This window comes from Artemia sp. Qi Xiang Cuo, chromosome 9, assembly GCF_049724085.1.
Source record: "Artemia sp. Qi Xiang Cuo chromosome 9, ASM4972408v1, whole genome shotgun sequence".
In the NCBI taxonomy this organism is placed as follows: domain Eukaryota; kingdom Metazoa; phylum Arthropoda; class Branchiopoda; order Anostraca; family Artemiidae; genus Artemia; species Artemia sp. Qi Xiang Cuo.
Genome location: NC_142802.1, coordinates 44,767,960 through 44,787,142, shown reverse-complemented (window position 1 = coordinate 44,787,142; position 19,183 = coordinate 44,767,960). Strand labels below are relative to the sequence as shown.

Here is a 19,183-nt window from a genome sequence, read left to right as displayed (position 1 = left end):
ATCCCAGAAAACTGATGCCATAACCTTGCCTTCAAAGGACTGGGTCCGAAACTTTCTTGGAGGCGGCGAGTCACTGTGTTTCCACTGCTTGGAGGTGATCTTGCTCTCAGGGTCCCAGTGGTGTACCCAGGTCTCGTCTCCAGTCACAAGTCGCAAATGGAAGTCTTCTGGGTCTCTCCTGTAGAGCTCGAGAAGTTGTGAACTGAGCTGCATCCGCTGCTGTCGATCTTACACTTGAAGATTTCGAGGCACCCATCTGGCAGACACTTTGGAGAGATGAAGATGATCGTGAAGAATGTTGAAAACGCTCCCTTCAGCAATGCCAACTTCGGTTGCAACTTCTTTGACCTTTAAACGACGATCAGCCATGACAAGGTCTTCCACACGCCGGATGACCTCCGGGGTCGTCACTTCCAAAGGTCGACCGGTCCTTGGGTCGTATTCCAGGGATTGACGGCACCACTTGAACTCTGTGGCGCATTTGGCGACCGTGGAATACTTGGGAGCATCTTGCTGGTACACCTTGGCCAACCGATCTGTGATTTGTCTAGCCAAAGAACCTTCTTTGACAAGGAATTTGATCACTGCCCTGTACTCGATCAGTGACGAATCCATTTCTACAGTGATGCAATGACTTTGGAGTCTTCTTATACCTGAAAGGACAAAGCAAAATGAACAGTTTTCAGGCTGTGAATATCATTTACCTAGATAAGCATGCATTCAGGGTTAGAACTTATTTCGTCATTTCTAAGTGTTTCGTTCTATGAACTTATTGAACGTCCCTTGTATATACTGGCCTCCTAGTGGGCTTGTTCCCTCTTTCCTTCACATTCTTGATGACGTTTTGGAAACAATCCAACTTCATTTATGTGAACTTGTCATTATGGGTGACTTCAACCTTAATTTGTGTGACCGGAGGTCATCCTCGTCTTTGGATTTTCTTTCAGCAATGCCTGCTTGTGGAACATTACCTTCTGCATGCATTCCAACTCGCATAACGAACAATACCGCTTCTTTGCTTGGTAGTATTTTTTAATCCTTGACCTTGGTGCAAAATTCTGAATTGATGAGTGATATCTCAGACCATTTTCCTTTATTTCCATGCATGATTTTTCCTATTTGTTGCCTAGGAGGCGCCAGGAAGCTGGTTTTTCTTCTTTAAAATGTAATGATCAGGGTTTGCATCTTCTTAGGTCACGGTTGGTGGGTCTTTCGTGGAGTATTTCTGAAAATGAATCTGATATAGATTCTTTATTTAATTCTTGTTATGATTCTTTGAAAGAAGTTACCTTGGATACATGTGATGCGCCCCAGTCGAATCTGGCATCGAAAAGAACAGCCCTTTTGAATCCTTGGATGATTCCATAAAAGTTGGAGGGAGAAAAATAATCTTTGGAAGGCTTACAGGTCCTCTAAGCCATCTTCGCGTGATTCTCAACTTCAACTTTTCAAAGCTTATAGAAGAGTTCTCAATTCGCTTTGCCGAAAGACTAAATCGTTATTTTATTATAGAAAATTCTCTGCGTGCGGTAAAGACATTAGGAAGACATGGCAAGTAATCAATTCTGTTATCAGGGCATCTTCTCTGCATCCTTCTGTCCCTTCAAGTGTTGTGATTGACGGCGAATATTTAGAGGGTGAGCTAAAAGTTCAAGATGCGTTTACTTCCTATTTTACTAATATTGGCAAAAACTAAAGCCTCTTCTGTAAGTCCTTCTTCTTTACCTGATTTTAGGTCTTACCTTGGACTGCCTTGTCCTAAATCAATGGCAGTGGAACCTGTCTCTGAAGCTTAAATAGCCAGAATTGTCAATGGTTTGAGGAGTTCTTCATCTTCTGGCCCAGACCATATTCCAACTAAGGTTGTCAAGTTCGTTCTTCCTGTCATCGTTTCTGTCCTCACGAGTCTTGTCAATCTTTCTTTTTAAAATGGTGTCTTCCCAAATGCTTTAAAGCATGCTCGTTTTATTATTGTTTTTAAAGGTGGACCAAGGAATGATCTTGCAAATTATCGTCCCATGTTTCTTGTATCAGTGTGGTTTTAGTTTGTGGTTTTTGATTTTCAGTTTGGTTTTAGGGCGAAGCACTCAACTGAGCATGTATGTGCAATTCTTAAATTATTTACATTCAGCTTTTGACTCTGGTCTGATACTTGCTGCTCTTTTTCTCGATGTACGAAAACCATTCGATTCATTAACACAGAAGATTCTTCTTTGGAAACTGTCCAATATTGGTATAAGAGGGAATGCTTATTCTTGGTTTCTATCATATTTACCTGGTCGAGTCATCTCGGTTGATCTGCATTTTTTTAACCCTTCTGGAAAAGAGTTTGGCGTTCCACAAGGATTTGTCATTGGGCTGATACTCTTTTTAATCTACGTCAATGACCTTATTAATGAGGTTAAAAATTTAACACCTACCATTTGCTGTCGTCTTTGTCAACCAGCATCTGTCACTAATTTTGACAGAAGTTCGTCCTTACCGGATGCACTTATTGCTTTTGCTGATGACAGTACTCTTGGTACAGCTGGTAGAACTGAGTCTGATCTTCGTTCAAAGATGATAGCCCTTTTTGAAAGAGTTATCCAGTGGTTTTGCCTTAAATGTCGGAAAGTCATGTTTCCTCATTTTCTCCAGAGTCTCAAAGGCTTGCCCTGACTTAAATGAAATACATGCATCAAGAGGTTCTCAAGGCAGACCTAAGGATCGTTACGTTCTATTCCTAGGCATCTTGCCTGACGAAAATCTTTCCTTCGAGCATCATATTGGCCTGATTAAAATGAAAGTCTCCAGGAGTCTCGGAATCCTTAGAAAGTTCAAACACATATTTCCAGGGTCGATTCTTAGAATCTTATTCTGCAGCCTAGTTCAGTCTTATATTTAATATTGTTCTGTTATTTGGATGTCAACCTTTCCCTTATCTCTGAAGCCACTATCAGTGAGGTCTGACTTCAACCCTCTGACAGCCTGCAACAGGATCTGGAACACGCTCCCAGAATCTGAACGAAGCTGCCACTCGTTTGGTATGTTCAAAAATTATGTTAGAGAATTTCTAGCTAGTAAATAAGTTTTTTCCGGTTTCCCTTGGAGTTGATGTCTCTGGATTGAGTTGGATGTTTAAACTAAGATAGTGAAATCATGCACTACCCCCCGCCTGGCTTGTAATTTCGAGGATTATTATGGTGGGCGACTGGATTTTTTTCAATTTCTTCGGTATTTTTTCTCTCTCCTGTTCTTTTCTGGCGATGGAGCCTTATGGGGGAGATTGTGAGACACTAAGTTTAAAAGCATGGGAAGAAAAAGGTTTTCTAATTCCAACTCAAAAAGAGAATTCGACCAGGAACAAGAGTGAGGCCAAAAAAAAAGAAAAACTTAATGTGAATGAATCACATCCTAGTGAGACTAAGGATACAGCTCAGATGCATGTAGAAGTAGTAACTGAAGAAGCAGAAGTCACTTCCTGTACTTCAGAACCAGAAACAGCTGATTAACCCTTGTATAGTAGAAAAGGTCCCACAGTAAAGTATTTCCACTGAATTATTTTTTTAGTATTTCTTAGTTTTTAGAATATATGTCATTAATGACCAAGTAATTAAATTTCATCATTGTTTAAACTTTTGTATTTTTTGTGTTTTTTCAGCACTTCAATAGGCACTGTCTATAAGGTTCTGTGTTTCTTTGCAAACCAGAGCACTTGAAAGTGACAAGAGTAGAATTCCAAACGCTCATAAAGTAAAATATGGATAATGTAAAGCAGAGTTTTCCAAACTGGGAGGCGCGCCTCCCTAGGGAGGCATGGACTAGTCTATGGGGAGGCGCGAATATTAGACAGGATTGCAAAAAAATATCAAATGAAATTAAAATTACGCAGTCAGGCAAAATATCCTAGCCTTTTCGAGACTGACGGGGTTAACTTGCCCAGGCTGAACAAAAGCTAGGTCACCATCTTATGTAAGATTAGCAAGATTTTATAGATGCTGCTGGATAGTCCTGTCAGGAGGACAATCAATTAGACGATCATCAGAGACGATCTTGGCGATCAATTAGTTTCTCGAATACGCACTTCAAATTCAGAATTCACCTTACAAGTTGAAGAAGGAACTCATGTAGCTAAAACCGCATATTTAATTGGGTATTTTCAATATGTTGAAGAGAATACGTTGCAAAGTCATATCCGCTGAAATTTTAATATAATTGATAATTTTATTTTAATGAGAAAGGCATATTGCGGAATAATACAAACAGTGCAAAGTCAATGTCAGGATACAAAACTCACCTTCTAGCACTAATTAAAATGAAAACACCCGATGTTCTCTGGACTCACTGCACACTGTACAAAACAACAAAAAGAACAAGTTTTTCCAACTGAAAGTAAGGAGCAACATTCAAACTTAAAACGAACAGAAATTATTGCGTACGTGAGGGGGATCGTCCTTTCCTCAATACCTCGCTCTTTACGCTAAAGTTTAATTTTTTTGTTCCGGTTATTTAATAATGATTCCTGAATCACAAAGGCCGTCTAGTTAGAATAATAAGTTTTTTTTTTTAAGCCTTAAAAAAAAGCTTTAGCGTAAAGAGCGAGGTATTGAGGAGAGGGCGACCCCCTTCATATACGTAATAATTTCTGTTCGGCTTAAGTTTTAATATTGCTCCTTACTTTCAGTTGAAAAAACTTGTTTTTTTTTATTTACTTTCTGATTATTTTTTATATAATACTGGGAAATCTGGCTCTTCCTCCCTGAAAATTCCCTTCCCCCACGAAAAATACCTACGTGGAAAGATTCTTCCACGTAACCCCCTCTCTCCACCAGAAAATTCCTCATGAAAGACGCCCTTATACTTCCCAATATCCAATCCTATATTTAAACAATGGACAAAGTTCATAGCTTGCAGCCCTTTCCTCGGGGACTGAGGGGGGTCAAGTTATCCTCAAAAACATAGTTATAATATTTTTCGATTATGCTAAAAAAAGGCTAGCTCAAATGTTCATCGGGCAACTTTAAGAAAAAAGAGCTTGGGAGGGGGGCAAGTGGGCCTCCAATATTTTTGGTCACTTAAAAAGCGCACTAGAACTTTTGATTTCTGATAAAATGAACCCTCTCCCGATCTTCTGCGATCACTGCTTCGATACGATTACCCCTGGAGGAAAAAAAAACAAACAAATAAACACTCATCCGTGATCTTTCTTCCAGCAAAAAAAAAATAAATAAAAAAAAATGCAGAATTACACATTTTTGTACATAGGAGCTTAAAACCTTTACAGTAGAGATATGCTGAATCTGATGGTGTCATTTTCTTTAAAATCACTTGATATTTTGGGGGTGCTATATAATTTATAAACTGCATAATAACAGTATGTTATGAGTAAGATTATTTACAAAGCTGAGTGACGGTATGGGAGCTACTTCACACCTCTATTTTGTACTATATTGAAGTACGATGGCTATCTCGTGCCAAAGTGATTCAGAGGATACATGAAGTCAAAGTGGAAATTGCAATTTTTATCGAAGAAAATCAAAATGAGGACGCAGGACGCAAATATGTTTCGGGAGGGTAATTTAATTATTAAACTGACCCATATGGTGGAAATTTTAGGAAAATTAAGTATTTTGAAGTAACTGATGTAAGGGCCCCAAATGCATCTATTGATTCAAAATTTGGAGCTATGGAAGACAAATTTGAAAAAAATTGATATCTTCTCACTTTTAAACTTTTGCGTTCACGATACCATAGAAGCAAACAAAAATCCATTTGTTGAACGCTTGGATACTTTGTTAATTCATTTCTTAAATTAGTTTAATGATTTTGAATTTACAAAATATGCGTGGATACAGACTCCTTTTATTGACGAAGAAGATGATAAATTTGAATTAGCAAGTAACAAGAAAGAAAACCTGAGTTCTGAGTTCTTTATTTAATAATAAAATTCATAAACAAAAAAAATAATTCAACACAATCTCCCCCATAAGGCTCCATCGCCAGAAAAGAACAGGGGAGAAAAAAAATACCGACGAAATTGAAAAAAATCCAGTCGCCCACCATAATAATCCTCAAAATTACAAGCCAGGCGGGGGGTAGTGCATGATTTCACTATCTCAGTTAAACATCCAACTTAATCCAGAGACATAAACTCCAAGGGAAACCGGAAAAAACTTACTTTTTAGCTAGAAATTCTCTAATATAATTTTTTAACATACTAAACGAGTGGCAGCTTCGTGCAGACTCTGGGAGGGTGTTCCAGATCCTGTTACAAGCTTTCAGAGGGCTGAAGTCAGACCTCACTGATGGTGGCTTCAGAGATAAGCAAAAAGTTGACATACAAATAACAGAACAATATGAAATATAAGACTGAACTAGGCTGCAGAACAATATTCTAAGAATTGACCCTGGAAATATGTGTTTGAACTTTCTAAGGATTCCGAGACTCTTGGAGACTTTCATTTTAATCAGATCAATACGATGCTCGAAGGAAAGATATTCGTCAAGCAATATGCCTAGGAATCGAACGTAACGATCCTTAGGTCTACTTAGAGAACCTCTTGATGCATGTATTTCATTTAAGTCAGGGCAAGCCTTTGAGACTCTGGAGAAAATGAGGAAACATGACTTTCCGATATTTAAGGCAAAACCACTGGATAACTCTTTCAAAAAGGGCTATCATCTTTGAACGAAGATCAGACTCAGTTCTACCAGCTGTACCAAGAGTACTGTCATCAGCAAAAGCAATAAGTGAGTCCGGTAAGGACGAACTTCTGTCAAAATTAGTGACAGATGCTGGTTGACAAAGACGACAGCAAATGGTAGGTTTTAAATTTTTAACCTCATTAATAAGGTCATTGACGTAGATTAAAAAGAGTATCAGCCCAATGACAAATCCTTGTGGAACGCCAAACTCTATTCCAGAAGGGTTAAAAAAATGCAGATCAACCGAGATGACTCGACCAGGTAAATATGATAGAAACCAAGAATAAGCATTCCCTCTTATACCAATATTGGACAGTTTCCAAAGAAGAATCTTGTGTGTTAATGAATCGAATGCTTTTCGTGCATCAAGAAAAGGAGCAGCAAGTATCAGACCAGAGTCAAAAGCTGAATGTAAATAATTTAAGAATTGCACATACATGCTCAGTTGAGTGCTTCGCCCTAAAACCAAACTGAAAATCAAAAACCACAAACTAAAACCACACTGATACAAGAAACATGGGACGATAATTTGCAAGATCATTCCTTGGTCCACCTTTAAAAATAATAATAAAACGAGCATGCTTTAAAGCATTTGGGAAGACACCATTTTCAAAAAAAAGATTGACAAGACTCGTGAGGACAGAAACGATGACAGAGGGAACGAACTTGACAACCTTAGTTGGAATATGGTCTGGGCCAGAAGATGAAGAACTCAAACCATTGACAATTCTGGCTATTTAAGCTTCAGAGACAGGTTCCACTGCCATTGATTTAGGACAAGGCAGTCCAAGGTAAGACCTAAAATCAGGTAAAGAAGAAGGACTTACAGAAGAGGCTTTAGTTTTTGCCAATATTAGTAAAATAGGAAGTAAACGCATCTTGAACTTTTAGCTCACCCTCTAAATATTCGCCGTCAATCACAACACTTGAAGGGACAGAAGGATGCAGAGAAGATGCCCTGATAACAGAATTGATTACTTGCCATTTCTTCCTAATGTCTTTACCGCACGCAGAGAATTTTCTATAATAAAATAACGATTTAGTCTTTCGGCAAAGCGAATTGAGAACTCTTCTATAAGCTTTGAAAAGTTGAAGTTGAGAATCACGCGAAGATGGCTTAGAGGACCTGTAAGCCTTCCAAAAATTAATTTTCTCCCTCCAACTTTTATGGAATCATCCAAGGATTCAAAAGGGCTGTTCTTTTCGATACCAGATTCGGCTGGGGCGCATCACATGTATCCAAGGTAACTTCTTTCAAAGAATCATAACAAGAATTAAATAAAGAATCTATATCAGATTCATTTTCAGAAATACTCCACGAACGACCCACCAACCGTGACCTAAGAAGATGCAAACCCTGATCATTAAATTTTAAAGAAGAAAAACCAGCTTCCTGGCCCCTCCTAGGCAACGAATAGGAAAAATCATGCATGGAAAAAAAGGAAAATGGTCAGAGATATCACTCATCAATACAGAATTTTGCACCAAGGCCAAGGATTAAAAAATACTACCAAGCAAAGAAGCGATAGTGTTAGTTATGCGAGTTGGAATGCATGCCGAAGGTAATGTTCCACAAGCAGGCATTTCTGAAAGAAAATCCAAAGACGAGGATGGCCTCCGGTCCCAAAAATTAAGGTTGAAGTCACCCATAATGACAAGTTCACATGAATGAAGTTGGATTGTTTCCAAAACGTCATCAAGAATCTGAAGGAAAGAGGGAACAGGCCCACTAGGAGGCCTATATATACAAGGGACGTTCAATAAGTTCATAGAACTAAACACTTAGAAATGACGAAATAAGTTCTAACCCTGAATTCATGCTTATCTAGGTAAATGATATTCACAGCCTGAAAACTGTTCATTTTGCTTTGTCCTTTCATGTATAAGAAGACTCCAAAGTCATTGAATCACTGTAGAAATGGATTCGTCACTGATCGAGTACAGAGCAGTGATCAAATTCCTTGTCAAAGAAGGTTCTTTGGCTAGAGAAATCACAGATCGGTTGTGTAGCGATAAAAAAAATAGACTGCTGCAATTGTGGTAATAAAGATTGACCGCGTCAAATGCAATATTATACTTTAAAGCTGTGAACTTACACATTATAAGTTCTCCGACAGCGCCACGTATAGCGCTAAAGACTGCACCATATGTAATATTATTCTTTAAAGCTGTGGCGATTAATATGTGCCAAATGTGGTAATGAAGTCTGGGGCCACGAATGTAATACTATGATTAAAAGCGATGCACCGATCACGCCACTCGCTGAAAGCAAGAAAACAAAATGCGTAGCTATAGTAGGTTAAAAATTCTCCAACTATCAATTTGGGACCGTAACCTCGCTTCCTCGGGTTATCACCTTGTCGATTACCTCTAATGTTAAGTAGAAATCAGATTCCTGGGAGCGCTACCGATGGAGACCTACGAACTAGTTACCTGCTGTGCGGTTAGATACAGATATATAAATAAAACAAACACAAGTAGAAAAGCAATAGATTTATTAAGACTTACATTTTAGGCGTACAACAATACTTCACTCCAACTGACGACAATAGTGGGAGAGATGACAATAATGACCAAATCTCTACAATGACTGCATAATAATAATTTGAATTGCAATGCCTGAATGCCAATAATAATGATTCTGATCTACGAATGCCTCATCATAATGCCTCCATAATAACTCTGACAAAACGAATGCGAATGCCACGAAAAACACTTTTTTCACTATATCACACAAATATAGCTTCTGCGCTCTACTAGCTTTTTCACGATTGGCCCAAGTCCTGTGGAGGGGGCCGCTACCTAGTAATTATATTCGCAAACTCACTTCATTATGCTAACTCTCTATCCAATAATTTGTTTTAAATATTTCGATGATTTAATCATTGACACTGCTCTTTATAACTTAAACTTCCTGAGAAACTTTGTACCTAGCATTTTTTTATTACCAAATATCTTAGCGAAAATCGAATCCAAATAGCGTCATTGATTGTTTGAGACCAAAACGCAGCTTATCTTTTTGTTGATTAAGAATTTAGACTATTTGAAACGGGATTTGAACTTAATTAGGGGAAGTTTAATTTATGTCGGAATTATCTTTAGAAAGAAGAATTTTATTTTTTGTATTTTAAACATATCACATATTACTCACAGTACATATTACCCTTCGCATTATTTAATGACGTCCCGTCATTAGGATTTGCTTGCCCTTGGGTTTTTTAAATATTTGCTATTTATTTACTATTGGTCCTACGTAATTTTAATTGACATTGTATTATTTTATACTTTTATATAAACTTAATCAGAAGTGATAAAAATTCTTTCTATTACTTTTCTTATTTTATTATACATCCCTATCTAAAGTTCCTCTACCGATTATCTATGGTTCTAGGCTAGCTACTACACTAAAGATTTTTTTTTGTACATCTAATACTGATGACTTTTACATTTCCAACAAGGTTGAGGCTATTCTACTGTTACTATGAGGTTTTTTTTTGAAAATTCACCTTTTACAAGTTTTTATCCTTTGCTAACTATAGGATAATTGTGCTTCCTATATACGCTAAATTAAATGAATAGTACAACAACGCTACACATAACTCTTTCGGAACATTTAATACTACATATAAGAACGATTTAAAACACACAATATTATGTTTACCATGTTCACTGGTGAACATTTGATCACTTTCACTGGGAATGTTTGCTATGTAATATTACTGATAGGATATTGGAATTTTTAAGTTATCGAAGTTATTAAGATGTAAGATATGTAAATTCACACCTATTTCATCACCATTCATGTCTTTTAGCGTACTCAATCCTTCTATTGTAAATTATGGTCCTTCACTCCTTTCGTCTTGGCAGAAATTTTTAAAATACTTGCAATATAATTTCTTCGCAGAACAGTTCGAGCATGATTATATTCATCTTGGACGAGAAGCTTTCTCTAATTGTCAAATGGTAAATGATACTCCCAGGTACAGGCGTTTGGAATTTTGATATCAGAGTTCATTCTCACCAGCTGTTTTTGGATAGTTCATAGGGTGCCTTATCATTAAGGGGTTGAACACTGGGACTGTTGAGATCTGGGACTTGATCTATTATCAAAACAGTCCGGATTGGGTTGATTTTCTTCTCAGCATATCGTTCTTGGGATATTTTAAAGTATATAGAGAATGCAATTCTCGTATAAAATTGTTCGTTTGTGCACTTCGAAGTTACAGTTCTCTTTTAAATTTTTTTCGTGCCTGGCTTGTGTCTATTAACTTTTGTGGTGATTCCTTGGTTAATCACAGGGAAATTGATGTTTGTATTGGGACTGGTTCGATATCAAACATTAGTGACTACTTCAACATATTGTTTTTAACTTGTGGGAGGGGTATATTGTCACTGAAGGGTTAGCCTCTGGGGTTAATTTTTGTTTATGTAATTCAATGGTTGGTTTCCAGGTCTATGTTTCAGAAATTATCTCGTTAACTGCATGGGATAACAGAGATATGAACTTTTTGCATTTGATAAAGGTGATTGGACGGATTCCTAGAAATAGTCGAAAGGAATTCGACGCGTGAATCTGCGACACGTAAATGATTTTTGGGTTCATCAAATATCATAGCTCTACAGTCACATGGTACATGGATCCATTAGGATTACCAAGGGTGATACTTTTGTACTTATATCTTGTACTGGTCGATGGGGTTCTCAGGATTTATGTGATTATATAGTTCGATAATGCACTAGATACTGAGATTTAAATATAGTGTTACCTGATACGTAACAAGGTTCGTGGTCGACGAAACAACGATCAAAGGTAACTATAATTTTCGTAAACGAAGCTGGGATGAAAATTGCCTGGATTCTATGATGAGTACTCTTCGCTGGTTGAGGTATGATGAAAATAGATGTTACTAGATTGTATATGCACTGGATTATACATTGTAATGATCGATTTCCAATATGTCCTTCCACTTCCTGTAATAAAAATAACGAGGCAGAATCACACGTTCTTTAAAACAAATAGTCATAACACATAATAAGAAATATGATTGGTTACAATAAATGGTTAACATTACACTACAAGGCAATATTAAGCAAATGCCATTATTAATATACATATTTTGATTTTAACAAAATGACATTGTTATTTCTCTTATAAGAGATTACTTCTCGTAACTTTAAGTAATGTCTCTTATTATTTTCCTTGGTATACTTTATTACAAACAATTTAACTTAATCTTTCTCAACACTCATTTAATTCTATATTAGATTTAGAATAGCCCTTTAAATATAAGTTACGCTACATCATTAAGTTTGAGGTCTAATTTTACAACTTATTTCATGCCTGCATTGTTCACGCACGTCCGTGCTGTTTAAGAAACGCATGTTGCAGCGTCATAGCCACACGGTTTTACGTAAACGACACTTAAAATGAGGGAACAAGACATAGCAAGGACGAGTGAAGACCTCTTTACCCACTCGTTTTCTAGTCTTCCCTATTTCTTGGCTTAGACGTTCTCATGGGGTTCCGGGTTTAACTTCTGTATTTCAGCCGTTTCCCTATGTTCTTCCTTTGGGTTTTGCTTTCTTGATTTAAGGATTTTTCCGTAATTATGAGTCAGTAAGAATTTCATGGCTCGGGAAATCACGAATACGAAAAACAAAGTCAGCAATATTTTCCGCCAGAAATTGGTTGAACACAATCCGTATCTTTTATCAACGTATGTTAATCTTTGGTCTTCGCTTGTAAATAGGGGAATCTGGGAGTCTAATGCTTCTCTTATTTTTGTAAGCCTTAATGTCCCTTTAATCTTTTCTATTTTGGACAATATCGAGGTTTTCATTTCCTCACTTTTTATATTGGGAATAGTGTAAGACAGGTTAATTGCCTTGAAATTTATTATTTTAGGACTTATTACATTTGCGCTCGTGGTAATTAACGGCGTTCGAATAGTTGACTCTTTAGTTACAAGTCGACACCCTTGTTTTATGGTTATCTCTTTTAACCGTAATTCTGTCCTGTAACATGGATTTATTCTTTCTGTATTATTATAACAAGACAAAGTTCAAACAGTTTCTCTTGGAACAGAAAATAACCAAAGATTATTTCTAAGGTGTATGAATATTTCTCGTTTAGTACTTCCTATCAAGCCTTCTTTCAGTAGGACTGGATACATCGTAAAGGAATGGTACGGGTAAAATTTATATATTAAAGGAAATTATTCGAATTAATTATATGCAATGTGACTTTTTAATTAGAATTTGTTTTCGGGAACTGATATATGTTGAACAGATATATGTTGATATATGTTTAACAAAATTTCTCTACAATATTTTTATAATTGTATGATTTTTACTCGTAAACTAAAAGTTTTTAAATCATTACTCCTTTATGACGCCTATCCCTAAAAATCTTTTAATCCTATACTGATTAAGTGTAATTCCATCTATCGGGTTTTTTAACCGTTCTACCCGATTGTGTCGTTACTTTCTCCTCGACTTCTTGCGGTTTTTTCTTTTTCGGTTTTGCTAGGGATATAAGATCAAATTTTTTGAATTGTTTTTTCAAAAATTCTTGCCCTTTTAGTTTTGTTTCTTTTGCGTGCACGGCCGCTGAAGTCAGTTTTAATTTCCCTAATTCTTTAATTACTATATGGTCTGATTCACTGCCAGACTCTTCGGAACTGGTTTCCGACGAATCCCCATTAGAACTTTTAGAGGTTGCACCTCGCATTTTTGAGGTATCACCTCCCCTTCCTTCGTAAATGTGTACTCCTCTGGAAGTAGAAGGTTTATTCTCTAAGTCCTCGCTTTGAGTTTTCAACTTGGGAGATTTGAAAGACTCTTGAGAGCTTTGAGAGGAATCAAAAGTTTTTTCCGGGTTCCTCCACCGTTTAAATGCCATGTCTTCTGGGGGATGGGGCATTCTTTGCACTAGTGTTTCCCTCCATTGAAGTCCATTGATTAGGCTTGACCTTAGACACAGTTATATCATTATATTGTCCTTACTGGTCATCCTTAGGATTTCTATTCCTAGGCAATGTACTTTGACTCTTTTTTATTGGGAAATTTATTAAATCCATAGCTTCTCGCAGATTTGTTTTAATCGAGTCTTTGGGAGGAATTTTCTCTACAATAATACCCGGAGTTTCTACAGCTCTGTTCAATTCCTCCTGTAATGACAGGGGCCTCTCTATTGGTGTTGCAGGGGAAACCATATCGTCTGGAAATCTTTTGGGGAGACAAGGGGTCGAAATTCTATCAGGGAAAAATTGGGTTTTTGGAGATATCGTATAATCTAATTCTCCTGCGCTCTCTCATGAGGAACTTTCTGGATCTTTTGGTGTTTTTATTCTCACTGGTATTACCGATTTTCCTTAAGGAATAACTAACTTTTTCATCGCTACGAATTATTCGGAGTTTTCTTCATCACTATCGTTCTCGAAACAGTATTGCTTGAAATTAAAGGGTTTTAGCTCTGCCAATCTTGATTTAGGGGGCTCATTTTCTGCATCTGACGAATCGGTAGACGGGGGACGCGGTACCCATCTTTCTGGAAATTTGGATCTTTTTATTCGGCTAACATGCTTCTTGTAAGTTCTTCCACTATCGGGGTTCTCCATTTTAAAAGTATAATCGTTATCGTACTTTTTGACTATTCTGTAAGGTCCAGAATATTTGTTGGAAAGTTTTTTGCCTTCCATTTTTGCCTCGTTCTTTAGGTGAACGCAATCTCCTATCTTAAAACCTATGCTCCCCCTTGCTTTGGGTTTGGTTTTTTCATTCTCGGTTTATGTTACATTTTTCCATGTCCTGCTTAATTATCTTATGGATTTTCCTCATCCCATTTATGAATTTCTGTTTGTAATCCTCCGTGCTATTTTCGTATTGTCAAGACTCAATAATCTCATCATACGGGATTCTAAAATCGCGACCAAAAAGTAAATAAAAAGGGTTGTCTTTGGTTGTTTCTGAATAAGCAGTATTGATTATGTTAGTTAAATAACGTAAGAATCGATCCCAATCGTTCCTGTTGTCTTTTGTATAAATGGTTAATACATTCGAAAATATTTTATGCCTATTTTCTATTTTACCATTAACTTGTGGGTGATATGGGGAAGTCACTAATTTCTCTATGTTAATAAAACTCATTAAGTCTTTTGTTACTTTTGAAACAAAATTGCTTCCGTTGTCACTTAAAACCTTATTTGGAATGCCAAATTTTAAAAATAATTTCGCTAACGCCTGACTCGTGGCTAGACCCCGGAGCCGCGCCGGCGGATCGACCGCACGCCGCCGACGAGAGGCCCGGTCGAACGCCACCGAAGTGTCGTAACGCCGCCGGCGCGCCACCGCCGGCAGAGGCAGCGGCGTTCGGTCGACTTTAAATTATTTTTACGGCAATTGTTTATAGCGTCAACCGCAAAGTCGGAGCTTATCCTTCTCGTGTGGTTTAGTATTTCAATTTTCCTGATTAGAAATCAAGCAGAGCTTGCACTATCCCCAAATTTTCGGATATTTCCCCGAAGATCTATGCGTCACCCCGAAAAAAAATTTGGTTCCCCGAATCCCCGAAAATCACGCAATCACGGTGCCATCCCTAGTGATTTATCACCGGTGACTTTCCCTGCCAAATATTACTTTGTATACCATAATTCTTCACTGCTCTCTTGTTCATTAATTTTTGTCTCTTTTGTTACTTTGCATAAAAACCAGGCAGATGCAATATGCTATTGCAAATATTGCAATATACACAGTTCCTCATATGTTGACAAAAAAAGTATCGTCTTTATGAACTGAGTTTAAATCATTTCGAATGCAGTTTCCCAATCGCTATTTCTTACATCACTCGTAGTCAAGAATTTTATTTTCAAGTTGAATAGAATTATAGAACGCATTCACTACTATACAGCTTCAGCCTTTTGTTGGATTTTGAAATTGACAACGGACAGATTGTTTCTACAGCTGAATTGTAAGTTTGTAGATTTTTTTTTGCTGTTTTTAGATAAGATTTTCTTAATGTTTAATACTAAATTATTGAACACCGGATAGAAAATACAATCTTCTTTCGGTAACATTTTTATCCCCCCCCCCCAAAAAAACAGACTTCGGTTGAGACAAAATTTAGCTATATACTAAGCTATGTACAAGGTTGGGGAATTAAAGATTGAACCGGAAGTTACCCCAAAAATATGATTCATAAATAAATTGTAAATTGTTGCCTATAGGGGAGGGGGATAGGGGCTATCATTTTTAAATGATAATACCTCATCTTTTTTATTGAAAGCAGGGATGCCAAAAACACAATTATTTTTTTTCATTTAAAGTGGAGACAGAAGAAAATGATATCAAATTCCCTGGGAAACAATTGAAATATTTTGATAGACCAAGGGCCCCCCATTAGGAATTGTTCATTGTCTTGGGTATTTTGCAATTTCTGATAGGCTACTGGCCTTATTTGGCTTTTGTGTGTGCTCCCTTTTAATTCGATTCTTTGGATCTTATGGAATGCCAAGGCGAATCTATCACTCAGTTTTCCAATAATTTGAGGCATATCTGAATAATTTCGACAATTTTGTTGTCTTTGTACCACTTTACTCATACCCTAATTTTTTTTTCAAGGAACACTAAGCTGTTTAACGTTATTTTGCGTGTTTGTTTGAACCATATAGTGACCTTGTTAATTATTCAGTAAATTATTTTTCTAATGAAAGCTGAGGCGGTATCCTATCAAGGTGGTATCCAGAGGGGGGGGGGGGGGGGGTTGGGAGGCATTATATTTAAATGATAATAGATCGAAATTTTATTTATTGAAACCAGGGAACCCAAAAAGTTAATTTTTTAATTTAAAGAAGAGACGGCATCCTATCAAGATGGTATCCAGAGGGGTGGGGGGTATTGAGCTATCATATTTAAATGATAATACCTCGATTTTTTTTTTAAAGCAGGGGTGCCAATAAGTTAATTATTTTTTTTTATTTAAAGCAGAGACGGTATCCTATCAAGATGGTATCCAGAAGGGGGGCATAGGGAGTTATTATATTTAAGTGATAATACCTTTATTTTTTTTTATTGAAAGCAGGGATGCCAAAAAGTTGAAAAGTAGACAAAATTAACAAGATTATCGTGAGTTATACTTGTTACAGCACTTGCAAGGTTTTATCGTCCAAAGGGAAAGGGACATATGCGTCCAATCTGGTTTTATTTTTATTGATGAAACGAGTTTACTTTGAAAACATTCATTCATATGTACCAAGTAGATTCACACTAAAACGAATTGGTGTGGCGAAAGGGATATCGACATCTCTACCTCATGTTGCGCTCGGGTGTCAAGGATACCCTTGGTCAAGCACCCAAGCTACATTAAAAGGCTAGATCATAATAAAAGCTTTTAATGTGGAAAGTTCAAGGAGGAGTATATGACAGTTTCGTTAACTCAGAGTCTCCTATGTTGCAATGTTCTTACGTATCTACCGGGGTTTAGAAAATACGATCACCCCACAAATGATTACCAAAAATATGCACAAATGTAACATTTGTAATATTATAACACTTTTTCAAAAGCTTTGAAAAAAAGCAAAAAAAGTCTAAATACCCCTAACTACGCTTGAAAGCTATTTTAAAAAGAAACTCTTTGGAGATTTCCATGGACATGACCATAGCAGAAGCTTTGAGCCTGGGTGGGGATCAAAGAGGAGTCTTAAGTATTTTGACCACAGGTGGCTTATTGTTGCGACTTTCTTAAATTTGGTAATTCTTGTAAGCATTTGGAAATCAAAGCTTAAACTCAATAACTGATACTAAGTGTCCTCACATTTTGCCTGGATTAAAAGTGACGAACTAGGATGAACATTTCAACATCTTCCTGGAGCTACTTCAGTCTGCATATTATTTCATTTAATTACATTTAAAACGGATGAGCTTTTCATTTTTTACCTAAGAAAATAGCTGGCACTTCATTTTTCTTCATAGCCAATAAACTATTAAGTATTTTTTGTGTCATTGTAATTGAAGTGTTCTCATGTGAAGTGTTCATCATGTATTTTTCAATTTGATAAATTTACTCCTTTAAGATAGTTTGTAATTTGACTGATATTAGGTATTTATGAGTTTATAATTTGGAATGAATCCCCAAAAGAAAAAATGAATAATATCCAAAAGAGCAGCCAAAAGCAATAAAAAAGCAGTAGTTCAGCCTTAGCCTACATGACATATATTCTATAAAGAAGCCAAAAAAAACTTTAAAATGCATTTTTTTTAAATTGTAATTAAAAACCAGTTTTTCATACAAGAAGGCTTCTTAGGAATCCAAAAGAGCAAAAAAAAATCAATATCAAAGTCGCCCATTTCAAATGTTTTAAATGTGACAAAAAAGATATAGGCAAACGGCATTATGAAAAAATTAAGCTTCTAAGTTCAAAGTTATATTCAAAGTTTTTACCCAGATAACTGACGAATTTTGTGATACGGTATTTGAAGCTTTATATGCAGTAATGCTCGATGAAAAAAAAATACTAATTTTGATAATTATTTATGTTAAGAATACATAGCTAATAGATACTTCAACTACTCGTATTATGGAAGGGTTCTGAAACACAACAGTCATTTCGTTTCTACCAGATTTCTACTTTTCTTGATGAATAACGAAGAAGACCAGTTTCCAGCCAGCGACTTGTGAATTTTTGAACTCATGAATAGCCTCGAATCTTTTGTAAATTTAAGCTATGATTTGAGAAACACTGACGAAAACATTAATGTTTGCGGTCAACATTGATCGCGCCGGCGGTGCGCCGCCGACATCTTACCGGCGGCGCGCCGCCGGCGTCTTACCGGTGGCGCGAGGTGCTGTTATTTGCCCCGCCACCGCCGGTCTTCCCTCATCGGCGTGGCGCCGGGGTCTACTCGTGGCGTAAGCACCTTGATTTTTTAATGCTTTTGCAAAAGTAAATCCGGAAAAGTGATCTATAACTGAAAGAATACAAGTTTGGCCTCTGTTGGAAACAGGCAAGCTTCCACTGGTTCCATATAAATCAAATGAGACAATATCGAATGGGAAACTCGCTACCGGGACTCTTCCAATAGGAGGATTAGGATCAGCTTAGGGTTTTTTTCTTAAGTTACACGCTTCGCATGTATTTACACATTCCTTAGGTTTTGTTACTCCCGACGGCATGTAAAAATATTGTTTTATTTTATGGAAAGTGTTCGCTACTCCTAAATGTCCACCTATATCTGAATGAAAATATTTGAATGCAGGTAATATTAAGTTTTGGGGTAATACAGGTATTATTGAGATTTGGTTTCTATTTGCTTCAGCAGTCACGATTCTGCATAGTATTTCTTCATCAAGATCATAGTAAAAATTATCTATCTCTTTTCTAAGAGTTTTGAATTTATCTTGTAACGCATCATCATTCACAAAATAACTAATAAGTGCTACACATTTCGTCCTTTTTTTGCTTTCTTTTTATATTTTCTAAAGACATGGGACAATAGTTATCCT

The 19,183-nt window shown here is 36.8% G+C and overlaps 2 protein-coding genes across 2 annotated transcripts in view; both read right to left on the bottom strand.

Moving 5' to 3' along the window:
- pns (DENN domain containing pinstripe) overlaps positions 1-19,183 on the bottom strand; it is a 228,216-nt gene that overhangs the window by 189,616 nt on the left and 19,417 nt on the right. The gene's annotated exons all lie outside the window — the stretch shown is intronic.
- LOC148948697 (protein GVQW3-like) lies at positions 229-2,288 on the bottom strand. Its single transcript, XM_089094996.1, has 2 exons — positions 2,276-2,288; positions 229-653 (listed from the first exon to the last, which is right to left on the bottom strand). The coding sequence occupies exons 1-2, from the start codon at positions 2,286-2,288 to the stop codon at positions 229-231; spliced, it is 438 nt and encodes a 145-aa protein (XP_088951122.1).